The 14,821-nt window shown below is 40.4% G+C and overlaps 1 protein-coding gene across 2 annotated transcripts in view; it reads right to left on the minus strand.

Moving 5' to 3' along the window:
* Positions 1-835: 835 nt before the first annotated feature.
* STK32B (serine/threonine kinase 32B) overlaps positions 836-14,821 on the minus strand; it is a 159,994-nt gene continuing 146,008 nt past the window's right edge. For both annotated transcript variants that reach the window (XM_038134457.1, XM_038134456.1), the window contains one exon: positions 836-1,944. In XM_038134457.1, coding sequence (XP_037990385.1) covers positions 1,900-1,944 — 45 coding nt within the window. In that variant the 3' untranslated portion in view covers positions 836-1,899. The remainder of the gene's footprint in view (positions 1,945-14,821) is intronic.

A 14,821-nucleotide genomic window follows, 5' to 3' on the forward strand; every position in this document is an offset into this window, starting at 1 on the left:
AAGACTGGGAAGATGGCAATAAGTGCTCTCTTGGAGCACATCTTCTGGTGTTGTATCATCCAAAAAGTATCTGATTTGGGTGCTAAAGCATGTACCAAAATGCAGTAGGGCTGTAAGGTTAGGGCATTTACTTCAAAAATGCCTTCCCAGCCTCAGTGGAGGTGCTAGCACTGTGGCATCGTATTTGGTTGATGTACAAAATCCCCCAGAGTAGCTCTTCTTGCTCAAAATAAAGATTTTCTTTCAGATCCAGATCAAGGTCCAAGATCACCATGCATTTTGATTGGAAGAGAACAATAGGTGTTTCCAGAAATAATCTGAAATCTTATCTAGTTTGGTCCTTCCCAAGGGAAATGAATATCAAGTAAAAAAAAAAAAAAAAGGATGGATGGGAAATAGTTTATTCTGGACAATGAAATCTATCCTCTTTCCAGAAAAATTTTGCTCCTTTGCTTGATCATATGATTATTTCAGCCTATGAGCAAATTAGGCAAAAAGACCGATACCATGCTTCTGACAGACAAAAAATCTTTACCTTTGTATATTTGTAAACTGTTTGTTGTTGATGATATGGAACACGGTATCATTTCATGGAGTGATAAAAATCTGTATTTGTGAAAAAGTTGTGACCAAAATTACATATAACATGAGACAAAATTTACAATAGATTAAATTACAAAGAAGTTTGTTTTGTAAAAGGATGGAAATGATGCCATAAAAATAGATTATTTCAAATAAAATGTTTCTCACTTCCAAAAACCTAACCTATTTGTTTTAAAAAGTTGAAATAAAATTTACTTACAGGTGGTAACCCTTCAAAACAAAAGCACAAATGGACAGAATAAACATGCATTTATTATCAAAATGTGGATGTACAAGTTGCAAAATATCGTAAATGTATGGAATTTTGGCTGCTGTTTAAAATAAAAGGATTTCATGTCAGCAATATTTTGACTAAAGTAGGTTTCTTTCTATTCAAGATAGTTTCATCCAGAATAGATCCATGAAAACAGAGACACATGTAACTTTTTAATATTTTATAACACTTAGCTATGGATCTGAGCAAATTCTTAATGTTTTTAGCTCTCCTTACTAAGCTGCTTTTCAGCTCTGGCTCAGTCAGCCTATTGTTACAAATAAAAAGGTGTTTCTGATCCTGCATCCACTAAAGTCACTAGCAAAACTTTGACTTGGCCAGGGTCACACCTTTTACTACAAAGCAGAACACATGATGTTAAAGAACAAGGTGAATACACTCACACTGCAACTTTTTCAATGAGTTTCAGGTATTTAAATGAAATTATTCAGTGTTTGGCCTATTTGACACTACATTAATATATTTACATCATGTACATCTGTTATAAACTCAACAGCAGGTGCTTAGAGACAGCTGTGTCCAGCAGTTTGACAAAATTTCAAACTGGACCATTTTAATTAACAGAGAGATTGGGGGTAATATTAAAGCCTTCAAGATAAAGCTGGCCCCAGTTGTCTCTTGCAAATATCCAGGAATGTGGCAATCTTTGAGAGGCTGCCTAATGAATTGTTTCAAGTTTTCTTCCAGGATTTTGAAAACAAAAGTCGCACTTAAAAAACTGTATTTTGCTGCTGATGGTCATTTTTCCAGGGGCAGAGTCCAGAGGAGAGCAGAGTTGTACGTGAAAAATCTCAGCCAGTGTGCTGTGTGGTCTTGTCCTTGGCCAGGGATCCTGTTTTGGAGGGGCCAGGTGGGATGCAGGGGTGCAGAGGAAGGGGTGCAGGGAGGAGCCCCCCTCGCCCTGGCTGTGGAGCAGGGCTGGGGCTCACTAACTGCTGCAGCCCCTGGTGCAGCCGTGTCCCAGCAAATTGTTGTTCCGCCCGTCTTGGAGCTTCTCGTGGCTCTGAAGAGATGCTCTGCTGTCAATGCTGGAAGTCTGTCCACCTTGATCCTGCTGTCTTCTTAATCTGCCAGAGGTTAAAAACATGGATAGAGCTGTCATGAGCAGGTTGCTGTATGGGAAGGACAGCTGCCTGCCCTGTGGATAGCCGCATCCTCCTGGGTATAAAACACTCCTGCACCATTTCACCTGTATTAAATGCTTGAGCTTTATAGCTGCCATTTCCTCTAAACGCTGATGATTGCTTCCCCCTAAATATGTGCAATTAGGTCTTGGAAAAATCCTGCTGCCCTTAATGCCTACCATAAAGAGCCAGCAGAGGAGAGTGCTGGCTTTAGCACCTCTGCTCAGACTGCACCTCGGTAAAACCTCTAGGTAGCTGGAGGCTGATGAAAGCTGCTGACTGGGCACACAACAGCTGCTCCCCTCTGTTGTCCTACAAAATTATCAGTAACCTTCATCAGTAAAAGAGAAAAATCATGAGATGAAAGTATTTTCAGCATTCCTCTTGCTATCACTTCATGTTATCAAAGCCTCATGAGTGGTGTCCAGGAACATCAGCAACAAAACCCTATGTTTAAAGACTGCAAAGTTATCTTCTTTTGGCATAATTTTCTGGAGAACAGCAACAGCCCTAGAAGAACCTGCAATCCCCACCAACTGTGTTATCAAAGAGCTTCCAGCATTTCTGCTCAATAGCAATCAGTGATTTTACTGTGATTCATGTCATACGTATTTTCCTCCAAACACTCTGTAAACTCTGTAACACTCTGTAAATACTTTCACGAACGATATAAAGATTCATGGGGAAGCTATGTGATGGGAGTCTTTTTTTTTTCTTTTGAAACATGAACAGCTACTGTTTTGAAGGATTTTTTTCTCTGACTGTTTCTTTTCTCAAAATGGGAAATAGTATTCCTCAAAAAGGCACCAAGGCTTGGCACCAGAGACATTATGGAAGAGCCCCTGGTACAGCAATTATAAAAGGTATATATGCTATACTCCAAAAAAAACCCCAACTTTGCAAGTAATATAGAATACCTACAAAATAGTCATTAGTGGAAAAGCATGCAAAAATCAAATTTTAAGTAAATTTCAAAGCCCTAAATATTTCCAGGTGGTGTAAACAATATGGAGACACCATACTGAACATTCAGAAGAGAATGTTACAGGACATGAAAATACTGTAATTAAACAGATGAATAGGGGAGGCTATAAAGGGGAAAAAAAAAGGGAACACGGTGTAAAAGGGCAGACACATTGAATGAAAAGCTGTAAGGCAGACTGAAAACAACAATTTAGAGGAACAAATTGCCAAAAGCCTTTTTGGTGACGTTTTTCAAGTGCACCAGAAATTCAATGGATACCATTGAATGTACAGGTCAGTGTATGAGTGGATTATTAGAGGATAGCACAGAAAATATGAGTCCCCAGCTGAAAAGAAATTATCTTCACCAATGTTCATGACAAATGAGCTGAGGAAGATTCCTTTCCTTATGAGGAATTCGTCCATCCTCTGCAGTTAAAACATGAGTGAAACAGCTTTAGAACCAGTTGCTTAAATTAATGTTGACAAAGCATCAAGACAATGGATTTTCACCCTAGGGACTTTAAGAAAATTATAACTTTTGCACAGCTGAATGGAGAGTGTAGCTCTTCAAATTGTCTTGGCACCATGGAAGACAACAGATGTGATGATGTTGGTCGTTTGTTGGTTTGGGGTGTTTTTTGTTTGCTTGCTGGTTTGGGTTTTTTTTAACAAGATCTTCAAAAAAGTTCCAAGAGACTACCAGGAGAGCAACAGACTTCAACTTGAGACTTCAAACATCTCGGGATCTGAGCTACTGGCACAAGACTGATGTATTTTTGGAATTCAAGAGAAAAGACTGCAGTGCTTGGAAACTCACATTGTAAAGTGTGGGTGGCAAACCTTGCAAACTGCTAAATAGTGGAGTGAGAAAAACTTTGGCTCTATAGAGATCTGAGGAATCATTGCGTTGGTCCAAGACACGTAAGTGCTTTCTTCCTGGAATTGTATATTTCCTTTGTTTGTAAAATGCTGAAAAATAACTGCACTGCTCAATTTAAAAGGAAAATAAGAATTCTCTCAACATGAAGCAAGAAAACACCAATTTAATTTTTTTTGAGAACCACTTGAACTAGCACAAAGGCAGAATGTATGTAAGGAGGACAGTGGAAAAAGGAGAGAAATAAAGCCCATGCTGAGACCAAAAGATACCTCTGGCCAGGTTCAATTTTTCACTCTCTACAGAGGTGGTTAATAATGCTGATTTATTTCCATTATTTTCTTTTATCCTGTTCCTACTCCCAGGTCTACTATTGAAACAGAATAAGGGGATTTGGAAGTGCTAAAGAAATGCATTGTTTTAGCAATGCTTCACTGTATTCCCTTTTCAGACACTTTCTTTTTTTATAACTGGATTCACTATGCATATTTCAAAATATAAAAGTAAGCAGTAGGTTATTAACCTGATGATAAGGTAAAAAATAACTGCTATTTAACTCTTTGATAATTTATTAATCACTGTATTTAGTTATTAAAATTACATTAAGGATTTCACTCTAGGGGTTTATTTATTATGGGCGTACAAAAACCTGCTTACCAGTGTACCCTTGGGGCTGGCAAACTGGACTAAGAACCAGGAGATGCTGATTCTGTTTCTATCTCTGTCACCCTTTGGACAAATTGCAGCACATTTCTGTGTCTCAGCTTCTTTCATCAGATGTCAAGCAGCTGCTGTCAAGAATGATGGAAGCTGAGAACTTTGTGTCTCTTAAGTGCTGCTCTGCGTCTCACAGGCCTGAGTGAAACAAGGAATTACAGTCTGGTGTCTGTGATAATTAGAAAAGAAGGTGGCATGTATAATCAACCAAAATATAATTATACTGCTTGTATAATTATGCCTGTATGCATTATTGACTATATAAAAATACAAAAGTAAAGAGAGTAGCTGGCTTAAAGCTACCGTGGAAAATAAAATATTGAACAGAAAAGGACTGCTACAACTATGGCAGGACAGAAAGAAAATCACAAGCATTTAATGAAAGCCAGTAGAAAACTGGGGACGAGAAGGGAATTGCTTGCAGCTCAGCTTTGTTCTCTACATGAAGAAGAATATTGAAGTTTGTCTTTAGGCTGCGTAATAGGATAAGTTCAATGACAAAGAATGAAAAGTTGCAGATTCAACATAACTGTCAAAATTGCAGATTTGCTAACACTAAGCCCTCCTCCCAACAGCACTGCAGTTTCAGAAAAAATAAAATAAAGCAATTGGTTTGTATTTCTCTTTATCTCAAACCTGCAGATTCAGGTCAAGACAAGGAGACATATGTGTGCACAGTCTCTTCAGTTAAAATATTGGACTGTTACAGAAGTGAAATTTCTCTCTTTTTGATGCATTCTTGATTCCTTCATGTCAAACCCAGAGCACTTTTCTGTCAGATCTTCTAAGCTTTTAAAAATGTGAGTACCTTGACATGCTTCCTGTAATCATGGCAAAATAAATGCAGTCTGGGCCATTCTGTTCAAAAATGACACTAGTACAATAAATCATTTGTAGGAAGCTGCTCTCCAGTGAATGACTTATCTTGCTTTTAAGCTGATGCAGCTACAGGCTGTGATAACTTTATAAAGGCCCAGGGAGAATGAATGGATTGATGGAGACTTTGTGGTGGAACTGAAGCAGGTACCTGCTCCTGTGCTGAGCATTGTTGGCTAAGAATAAATAATAAAATGGCCAGCTATGGATGAAAAAGTGAACAAGTGGTTCTAGTGGATATAGTCATATGGAACAAAAAAAAACCTGCAGGGAAAAGAGGATGAAAATGAGTTTGAACAGTGTCTGTTGCATTCATTCCATGACAGTTCTGTGCAAATACATAAGGAGTCTCAGAGGCAATTATGCTGGGAACTAAGAGTGGTTCTGCTGAACCAACAAAGAGTTTTCCTTCCCTTCACTATTGATCCATGCAATATTGATAGTGTGTGACACTGAGCCTTGCACAGACTCCTCTCCATCAGTGAGGAAGAAAGAGGCTGTTCCAGCCGCTACAGGAATGCATCAAGAACAGTAACTGAACCTCCAGCCAAATCTTGGTTTTGTCAGTATTTCTGGCAAAGAGAAAGAGCCTGTGTGAGCCATGAATTGCTATTTAAGGTTCTTACTTTCTCAATACTCAGATACTATAGTAGCATTCCTGCAGCATTGATTTCTGATACTGGATCTTGAATCTGATATCAGTCATTGGAAGGGAATTCAGAGGAGAGGGAAAAATACTGGGTCCAAACCCACTATAGCAGTAGAGAGCACTGGCATCAGGCTTTGCAAAATGCAGTTGCTGTGTTTGAGAGCCATGTGGAGGCTGTTGCACTGCCTGGTGTGTGGTATCACCTTTGTGCAGCTGATGCTTTCCTCAGTGGGTCTTGCCAGGCTCTCAGGGCGAAACTGAAGCCGGAGGAATGCCAGGAGTTGTCTCAAATTGTGGGCTTGCTCTCTGCAAGCATGAGAGGACAGAAGAGACTTTCTACTGACAAAAGAGAACTCAAGCCAGGCACAGCTGCCCCTCCCCTGAGACTCCCACACCCAGCACCTCCTAAAGGAAACTCTTTATTGTGAAAAATCTGCAAGTGAGTTTGCCAAAGTTGCACATCAAGTGTCCTGAGCGTGGAGGAAACTGAACAGTCTGAGTGGGCAGTGGATTTGCTTTGCCATTTCTAGATTTAGGATTTTACCTTGGTTTCTTGATATTTCACTTTGCTGGAGAAAACAGATGCTTTTGCTTTTGGTCTGGGGAAAAGAACAGCTTAATAAAATGAATTATAGAAACTAGTTTTATTGCAGGAAACAAAATGAAAACTTTTACATCCCTTGGGATAAGTTCTGAGGAATAGATAAATCTGTGGAATATTTATCCCAGTTATTCTTCACAAGGGATGGGGACTGAGATCAGAACAGATGAGGCATGTCTATGTTAGCTTTCTGAAATTCATGAATCCTGGAGGATAGTTTGCTAAATAATCAAACCCATCTCAGTTGTATGATTTAGCAGCTACACAGAAGTAATGCTGATGGCTGGTGCAGATGGCCTTGCTGTAATGCTAATTCTGAACATGTCAGAATCAGAGGAAAAAATTACTGATCTGCCATGAGGAATGACTGTGCTCAGGAAGGAACTATTCAAACTACATGTCTCTGACCATGTCACGTGTTTTGTCTACTGGACCACAGATACAGAAGTCACAAAGGGACTTTTAAAAAAGCAGTAAATGTCCTAATGTCCAAATCCCATATTTTTAGAATTAGTTGGCAAATAACATAGCATAGAAACTTTTCATTCTCAATAGAAAAGATCTAACAATGACATTTTGTGAAGGACTTAAAAGAAGCTGGAAAGGGACAGAGATAGGCACTATTTTTTATATCCCAGCCATAGAAAATAGAAACCTGGAAGTTATGTTATATAACTAAAATTGCTGGTTGTTATCATGTTGAAAAACTTACATCCAAATAATTTTTACAGGGTGGTATAATTCTGTAGAGGGACTCCATAAAGTAAGAAGATCCCAAAAGTAGCAATGTCTCACAAGGATCCTGTCAGAGCTGGGGAAACCCAGCATGTCCAGCCAAGATGGGAGCAAGTTGCTAAGATAGCCAAGGATGGAGAGAGAGATTTCTTGGCACTGAGGGCAGGTAAGGTATCAGTTTGGTAACCACTACTCTTTCCCACTGTTTGTTTCTAATTTTAATTTTTATTCCGTGTGGTATTGATGCATCCAAATTTGTACACAAACATAACCAAAAAATGCCTGGATGAATAAACCACAACCGGTCAAAACAATTTCTTCCTCAAGCTGGTGACTCTTTCACTATTCCCACAACACCACTGCCTGTCCCTGAACACAACTAATTTGTCTGGCTGATAACTCAGCAATTTTACCAAATGGTGCAGAAATTGCTTCCAAAGGAAATGGAAGTAGTTACCAGCTGGTTATCAAACTGGCTTCAAGGCTTGATTCCACACAAAAGAAAGATGAAATGCTCAACCCAAAGAGTTTGTAACAATTGTGGCAGTCTGGAGCTCCACAGACTATATCCCCATCCATCTCATTTGTTTCCAGCCAAAAAGTATAAGAAGGAAAACTTAATGGGACTTTGGAGTCCAACTGTGGCAATAAGATTTCCTTATTATGGAACAAGTACAGACTATATCTCTGTGTTACTCACATTTTAAGTGGTTTTATGCAGAGAAACATGGTCTAGAAAGAACAGAAGTATTTGGACTGTGAGGATCCAAAAGGACTCACACTGGGTGTGAAAAAATTATAACCACAAAGCTGCTGGGTAGTTTGAACTGTACATGTTGGTATATCCCTCATGAAAAGGGAGACGTTTTGGTTTACAGCTCAGTCCTAAATAATAAGTGTTCAGTGGTAAGTAGGAGGTTGACAGGTAGAAATTAATGTTGGTCATACCAGCTCATTTTCTGCATCAGCTCACCCAGCAGCCCCAAAAGGACTCTTCCTTTGGCTTGGCACTGAGGATAAATGTTCACAACACCCACAATCTCTCATGTTTTAGCCAGAAGAAGAGTCACCTCCCCAAAATCATGAAAACCCCATCACTTATAAAACCCCTGTCTAACCTTTACAGCAGCTCATGCGCTTCAGTAGAACAGACATACTGTGACAACAGGGCAAGGTTTTGGCAGTAAAATGTAGGTCCTGCAGTGCACACATGTCTTTTCAAAAATAATGGGCTGTATGCACGTGCATCTCACACTCCACTTTGAAAACTTCATCCATTATTTTTCTGCCATCATTTTAATATCAACTGCAGGCAATGATTGTGGAAATACTGATAACAGAGCATGACTTCTGGGACAATGAGCAGCTTGGCTTGTCATCTGCTTTCCTCTGTTGGGAATAAGAATGGACTTTGATACACAGTCCCTTAATAATTTTCTGCCTGCATGTTTTAAGGTTTCTCTTGTAAATTGGTCCTTGCTGTGTTCTATTTTTGTGGAAATGGAAGAAGCTGGCAGTATTTTTCAATTGTAAATGAGTGTCACTCTTTCTCTTATATCTCCTTTATTCTGCTCACTAGTTCTCTTGTGCCAGGTTTTCATTCAACTAAATCTTTCAGGGAAAAGGTGAAATAAAGAAGGAAGAAGTGAGCAAGGGGTTCCGATCGAGTTATTTTTTAACTGAATAAGTATCTTGGGAAGAGTATTTTTACTTTTCAAAACAAAATAGCCCACAAAATTTGTCACAAAGCCCTGAAAATTCCCAGATTTGCTTCTTTGTTTTTAAAAAAAAAGTTAGCAAAAATGAGCCTATGAGTTGATCACAAATTCAGACAATTTGCTCACTTTACACTTTCATTCATAAAGAAGAAAATAGTAACTTTGCTCAGTGTCAATGTTAAGGAACAGAGTCAAGTTTGTCCAAATACAATTAAATTCAATTTGAAAATATGTGCTCTAACTTCTTAACAATATACAGCAGAAATAATTGTTAATCCTGCTTAGGTTACATGGTAACCTGAACATCTGACAAATTATTCATCCATTTCCTATTCTCCAGTGGTATCTGGGAGGGCTCTCGTGACAGGCAGCAAATAGAGCCCTGCATGGGAATGTAATTCCTGCGTTTTAGGTAGGGATCAATGCCTGGGAGCTGAGTGAGTGGCACAGACTACCTCACATCCTTCTGGCTAATCTCTAATCTGTAAACCAGAGCTGTTGTACTCCAGCTGCTTGTTGGGCAGCCTTTGGTCAATGATAACCCCTGAAACATGAAGGGATTTGTTTCAGAGAGTGATTTTGGCCTGGGAAAAATTATGCCAGGGACCACATCAACAGCTGAGCAGTATGGAAGACTGCTTGTATACTGCCTTTGAAAAACAGGTAGAAAACAGCAGTGAAGGTGGAAAATGCAGAATAAGAAAAAAAAAGGAGTAAAAATGAAGGAAGGAGAGTTATACACTTTAAAAATGATGAAGCATTCAAAAGAATCCCAACCATGGAGATCGAATTAATTAAACTAAGTAATTATATAGCTAATTAAAGCTATCTCAAAAGACAGCTGTATATAGCTAATTTCCTTATTGGTTTGTTTAAAAAAATCCCACTTTACACCTAGCAGAGGAGCAGAAAGCATGGGAGAGTTAATAGTGGGCTTTTCTTTTCTTCAGTCTCTGCACAGAGTGATCTCAGAAGTCTTTTCAGGAAAACAGAAATCACTGAAAAGTGTATGAATTTTCTCTGTGCCAGAAGAAGCTTGGGGCAGACCAGGGCAGTATCAAGGAGCTGCTGAGGCAGAGACAACACTCATCAGTCAGCAACATCGGAGCTGAGTCACACAACTCCAAAGTGAAAATGAGTCTGTAAATGCAGATAATTTCCCCTTGATCTGGAGTTGGTGTAGAGAACCAATGTGTGCAGAGCAGCTTTAAATGGAACACAATCCTCCCCACTGTCTGTGTTACAGCTGGGGAGTGTTTTGGGAAACCTGGGTCCAAGCAGTAACTCCATCTAACCACTAGCCAAGAGTGGATGTCATTAATCTTTGGCACTTCCTTGAAAATGCTTCCAGCTATGGCTTGCTTGTTCTTGGTCTCCTGCCCCCATGGCTGTGGACATACAGTCCAATGCAGCTGCCTCATAAGTGATGCTTTGTGCTGCATGAGATGCCCTTGACCACCTGACACAGAGAGGGTGGTCAGACCACAGAGCACCTGTGCCTGCAGAACTGACACTTAGGAATTATCTGAGTGCACAAATGTGGGATGGATTTTGTGCCAGCTAACTGCAGACAACTGAAAAATTAGTTCAGGCTCTCTCTACAGGGTAAATAGAATCACCAACCTAGATTAATTTCTTCAGGTCTAAGCTATCCAATATATGTGTCACAGATCAGTCTTGGGAGATAGAAGGCTCTCCTCCCTAAGTACTAAAGGAGTTTAAATTAAAGAAATTATTTTTAGATATATGGATTTAAAGGGATACAGGCTTGTTGCATCTCTAGAAAAACACATATGCCTTCCCTCTTAGAGAAACAGATTCAAGACCCTTCCTGTTTAGTGGCTCTACCAGCTCAGCACAGACTGCACTGCTTAGCAGAGCCAATTTACTGCTGGATTAGAGCTCATTTGCACCCACACAGTTCAGGCGAGCAGAAATTGAATGGTCCCATCAGTCTATAACACAGCACAAGGTGAAGATCTCTGCCAAGAGCTTGGTAATGAAATCACCAACAAGAACAGGGCTGCCATTGCCTGTTCACCCGTGCAGATATGCCTGCAGTGTATTCAGGCTCTGGCTCTGCCAGGATTGGCTATTCTGCATGACTTGGTCTATATCTTGAAAAATACTTGGTCATCTAATTCTCCATTTATTTCAGATATCTCTGAAAAACCTTGTGTAGAGCCTGTGGGTAGGAGTTGTTCTCTGTATAACTACTATTTTGCTCAGGCTGTCTTTGACCCCAAACATGCTCTCTTGGTACTGCCTGATTTGATAGAAACAGCCAAAATCTCAGGTCTGTTCTCATAATGCACTGTGATGTATGTGTTTGGATAGCTCAGTAGACTACCAAGTAATCATTCAAATAATTATATTTTAACTCCATTTAAATTTAAATGAATGATTTTCAGATGAAAAGTTATGCTTTATTACAGCTGAATGTGAAAAGTAAAATTTTGGCAGCAGTATCCCCCATGTAGCACATATGTCTTCTTTTACCATTGACACTCATGGCATTTACTCCAAAATTTTTCCCCAAAAATCCTTGGGGAAACATTCTTAGAGTTTGGATAATTGATTCAGGTTGATGGTTCCTGCTGAGTAATTACACTCAGTAAATGGCTGTGAATATAATTTTCTATCAACCAGCAATTTATAATCAAACCTAGCGGGCTCAGGTGCACATACAGCGTGAGCGACATGTGAAATAATGGTATGCAGAAGGCAAGTGAAAAACTGTACTGGGTGCTATAGTATATTGACCTGTACTGTCTTGAGATCTGAGGTTTATCCTGGAATTTGATAAAGCAAAATAAGTAAAGACATGAAGTAAATAAATGAAGACTTCAAATGATGCGGACTCATTTAAGAAAGCATGACTAAACCAAGCTAATAACACGAACACTAAAGCCAGGTTCAGATGAGTAAAACAGGTGTTTCTTAGAAGTGGGCTATTGTCTCTTCAAGACCAGGTGCATCCTACCAATGTCTGTCTTGTTCAGGCACATTTTAAAATGTGCACAAAATTTCTAGTTTAAAGTGTTTGCAGATCCACATCTACAAGGAACAGGAGAGCAGCTATGAAATTTCCAATAACATACTGTGTTTCAGACCCTTTGGGATGGGAGAGAACCCTCAGAGGGGCTCCTCTAGAAAAGCAGATTCAATTGGCCCCTCCCCCCAACCGGTTCGGGAGAAAATACCTCCTTAGAGAAAAGTGGGAAAAACCCTGTTTAATAAACAATAAAACCTCTTGCTGCTCCAAAAGAGATGACAAACTCAGAAAAGTCCCCTCTCCGGGTTGCAGCTCAGCTCACTCAGTCTCTCATCAGTCCCTCTGACGCTGCAAATGCCGCGGCCACAGGTGCAGCTGCCGGTGCTCTGCTGGATGTTCAGTGCAGAGCAGGTAAAACAGGGCCAAAGAAAAGGAAAAACCACAGTCCAGGGAACTTCTTTGCCTCAGCTAGCTAAAACTAACTAAAACAAAGGAGAGCTCTGTCCCGCTGTCTGTCCATCCGCAGGCAGCACAGTCCCAGAGCAGGAATGTGGAGCAGTGAGAGCAGTGTCTGAAAACAAACTGCACTTCTTCTCTGCCCCCTTCACTCTCTGGAACAAGTCTCAAAGGTGCAAAATTCATTATTCAGCATAAACAGAGCAAGATGATTGGGGATAAAAGCATCATACAGTCAACACAGGACACAGGGAAAAAAAAAATTCTTTCTAGTTAGCCACAATCCAGTTTTGGCTAACTAGACTATAGGCACCTGTCCACAAATGAGGCTATTTCTCAGCAGGGTGGGCCAACCACCATTTTTTAAAAACTACATTAATTTCCTAGCCTGCCTTTGGTGTGTAGCCTGCAGGGTGTAGGCTCACCCTTTTGTTCAGCTACCTGCAGATGGATAGATCACATGGAGGTCAAGGGACCCACTCTGTAGCAGTTCATGAAGAAATGCAGTTGTGTGAGGAAACTCACATTGGAGCAGGGGAAGAGTGTGAGGAGGAACAGCAGCAGAGACAACATGTAGTGAACTGACCGCATTCCCCATCCACATGTGCCCCTCTCATGGAGGAGGCAGAGGTTTTGGGAATGACGTTGAGCCCAGAAGAAGGGAGGGGTAGAGGGAAGTTGGGTTTAAGATTTGGGGTTTATTTCTTACTATCACAGTCTTTTAGTTATTGGCAATAAATTAACCTTCCCCAAGCTGAGCCTGTTTTGCCCACTACAGTAACTGCTGAGTGATCTCTCCTTCCCTGTTCTTTCCTCAACCCATGAACCTTTTACTGTACTTTCCTTTCCCCTGCCCAACTGAAACGGAGTGACTTTGGCAGGCACCTGGTGCCCAGAGCCAACACACCTCCAAACTCAGACTGGTTCTGCCTAATTATTTGACCTAACAATAAATATTCTCAGGCTGGCATACGCATCTAGGAGTAAGCAGGTTCAGCCCTGCCCTTCTCACAGCACCAACTTCCAAGAATTAAAGGCTGTGAGTTGCCAGGGAACAGCCACAATCTGCCCTCACCTCTCTGCAAGCTCATCCCTCTCCACCTATTTTTAATGCAAGATTCCTCTGCCCCAGTCCCAAACTTAGCTCAGAAGAAGTCCACTCAACTGTGCAGCTGTTTCATTCCTTGTAGGGTGGACTCCACAAAAGGAGACTGAGCCAGGAGTTCACTTGTGATTGCACAGCATAATGTGTAGCCTTCAGTTAATCACCAAACCCCTGCACAAGGTGTGGGAAAGGTGGTGCCAAACACAGGGATCCCCAGAAGTCACTCTCCTGAACACCATGTCCCCTAGGTTAGTCGATGAGGTGCACCCACAACAGGAACGTGTATTGAGCCCCAGGAGGGACACAGGAAAATTACATCCAAATGGGAGGTCTTCCCAAAGGATGGGGGGTGTGTCCTGGAACCCAGCAATGGACAGTCTGAATCTTACCTAAATCTCTTACTGGCCTAAGTCTGCATTTCTTTTCCTATTTCCAGAAGGATATATATATATATATATATATATATACATGCATACTTGCATATATGCAATATAGGCATACTTGTATGCATATTTTACTGTTCAACCCTTGTGCCATTGTGAAGACTATATGAAAATGGAAACCTTGAAAGCTGTGAGAAGCCATAAATGCACATACCCAGAAATTCCACCTAACAAAGATTCCCCTTTCTCATAGTGGCCCATTTCAGACACTAGGGCATGCTGTTGATGAATAAGCTGCGTGGAGACAAATGTCTGCTGTGGCATACTCGCCTCACTTCTGACATTTCCAGATTTCCTGAACCAATGACTGCATCAGAAGCTTCACATCTCAAGGACCTTGATGGATTTTTTCCCATGAATTTCTCTAATCCTTTTCTGAATCTTTTTCTATGTTTAACATCCAAATCACCACTCAGCAACATGCTGCATTTCATAAAAAAAGCATGATTGGTTTTCTTATTAACCTGCTGCTGATAACTTTGTGACCTTGAGTTACCACAAAGAGTGAATAGTCATTGCTTAGTCATCTTCTCGATAAGTTTCAGAACATGTTATTATTTATCCTGTTTCTGTCTTTTCAGTTGCCTCTTCTCTTAGTTTAAATTAGTTCAAGTTTATTAAACCCTTCAACATGACCCATGTCCCCCCCCTGGCCAATCCTCTTTTTCTTGAAAACTCTCTA

The sequence above is a fragment of the Motacilla alba genome, chromosome 4 (assembly GCF_015832195.1).
Source record: "Motacilla alba alba isolate MOTALB_02 chromosome 4, Motacilla_alba_V1.0_pri, whole genome shotgun sequence".
In the NCBI taxonomy this organism is placed as follows: Eukaryota; Metazoa; Chordata; class Aves; order Passeriformes; family Motacillidae; genus Motacilla; species Motacilla alba.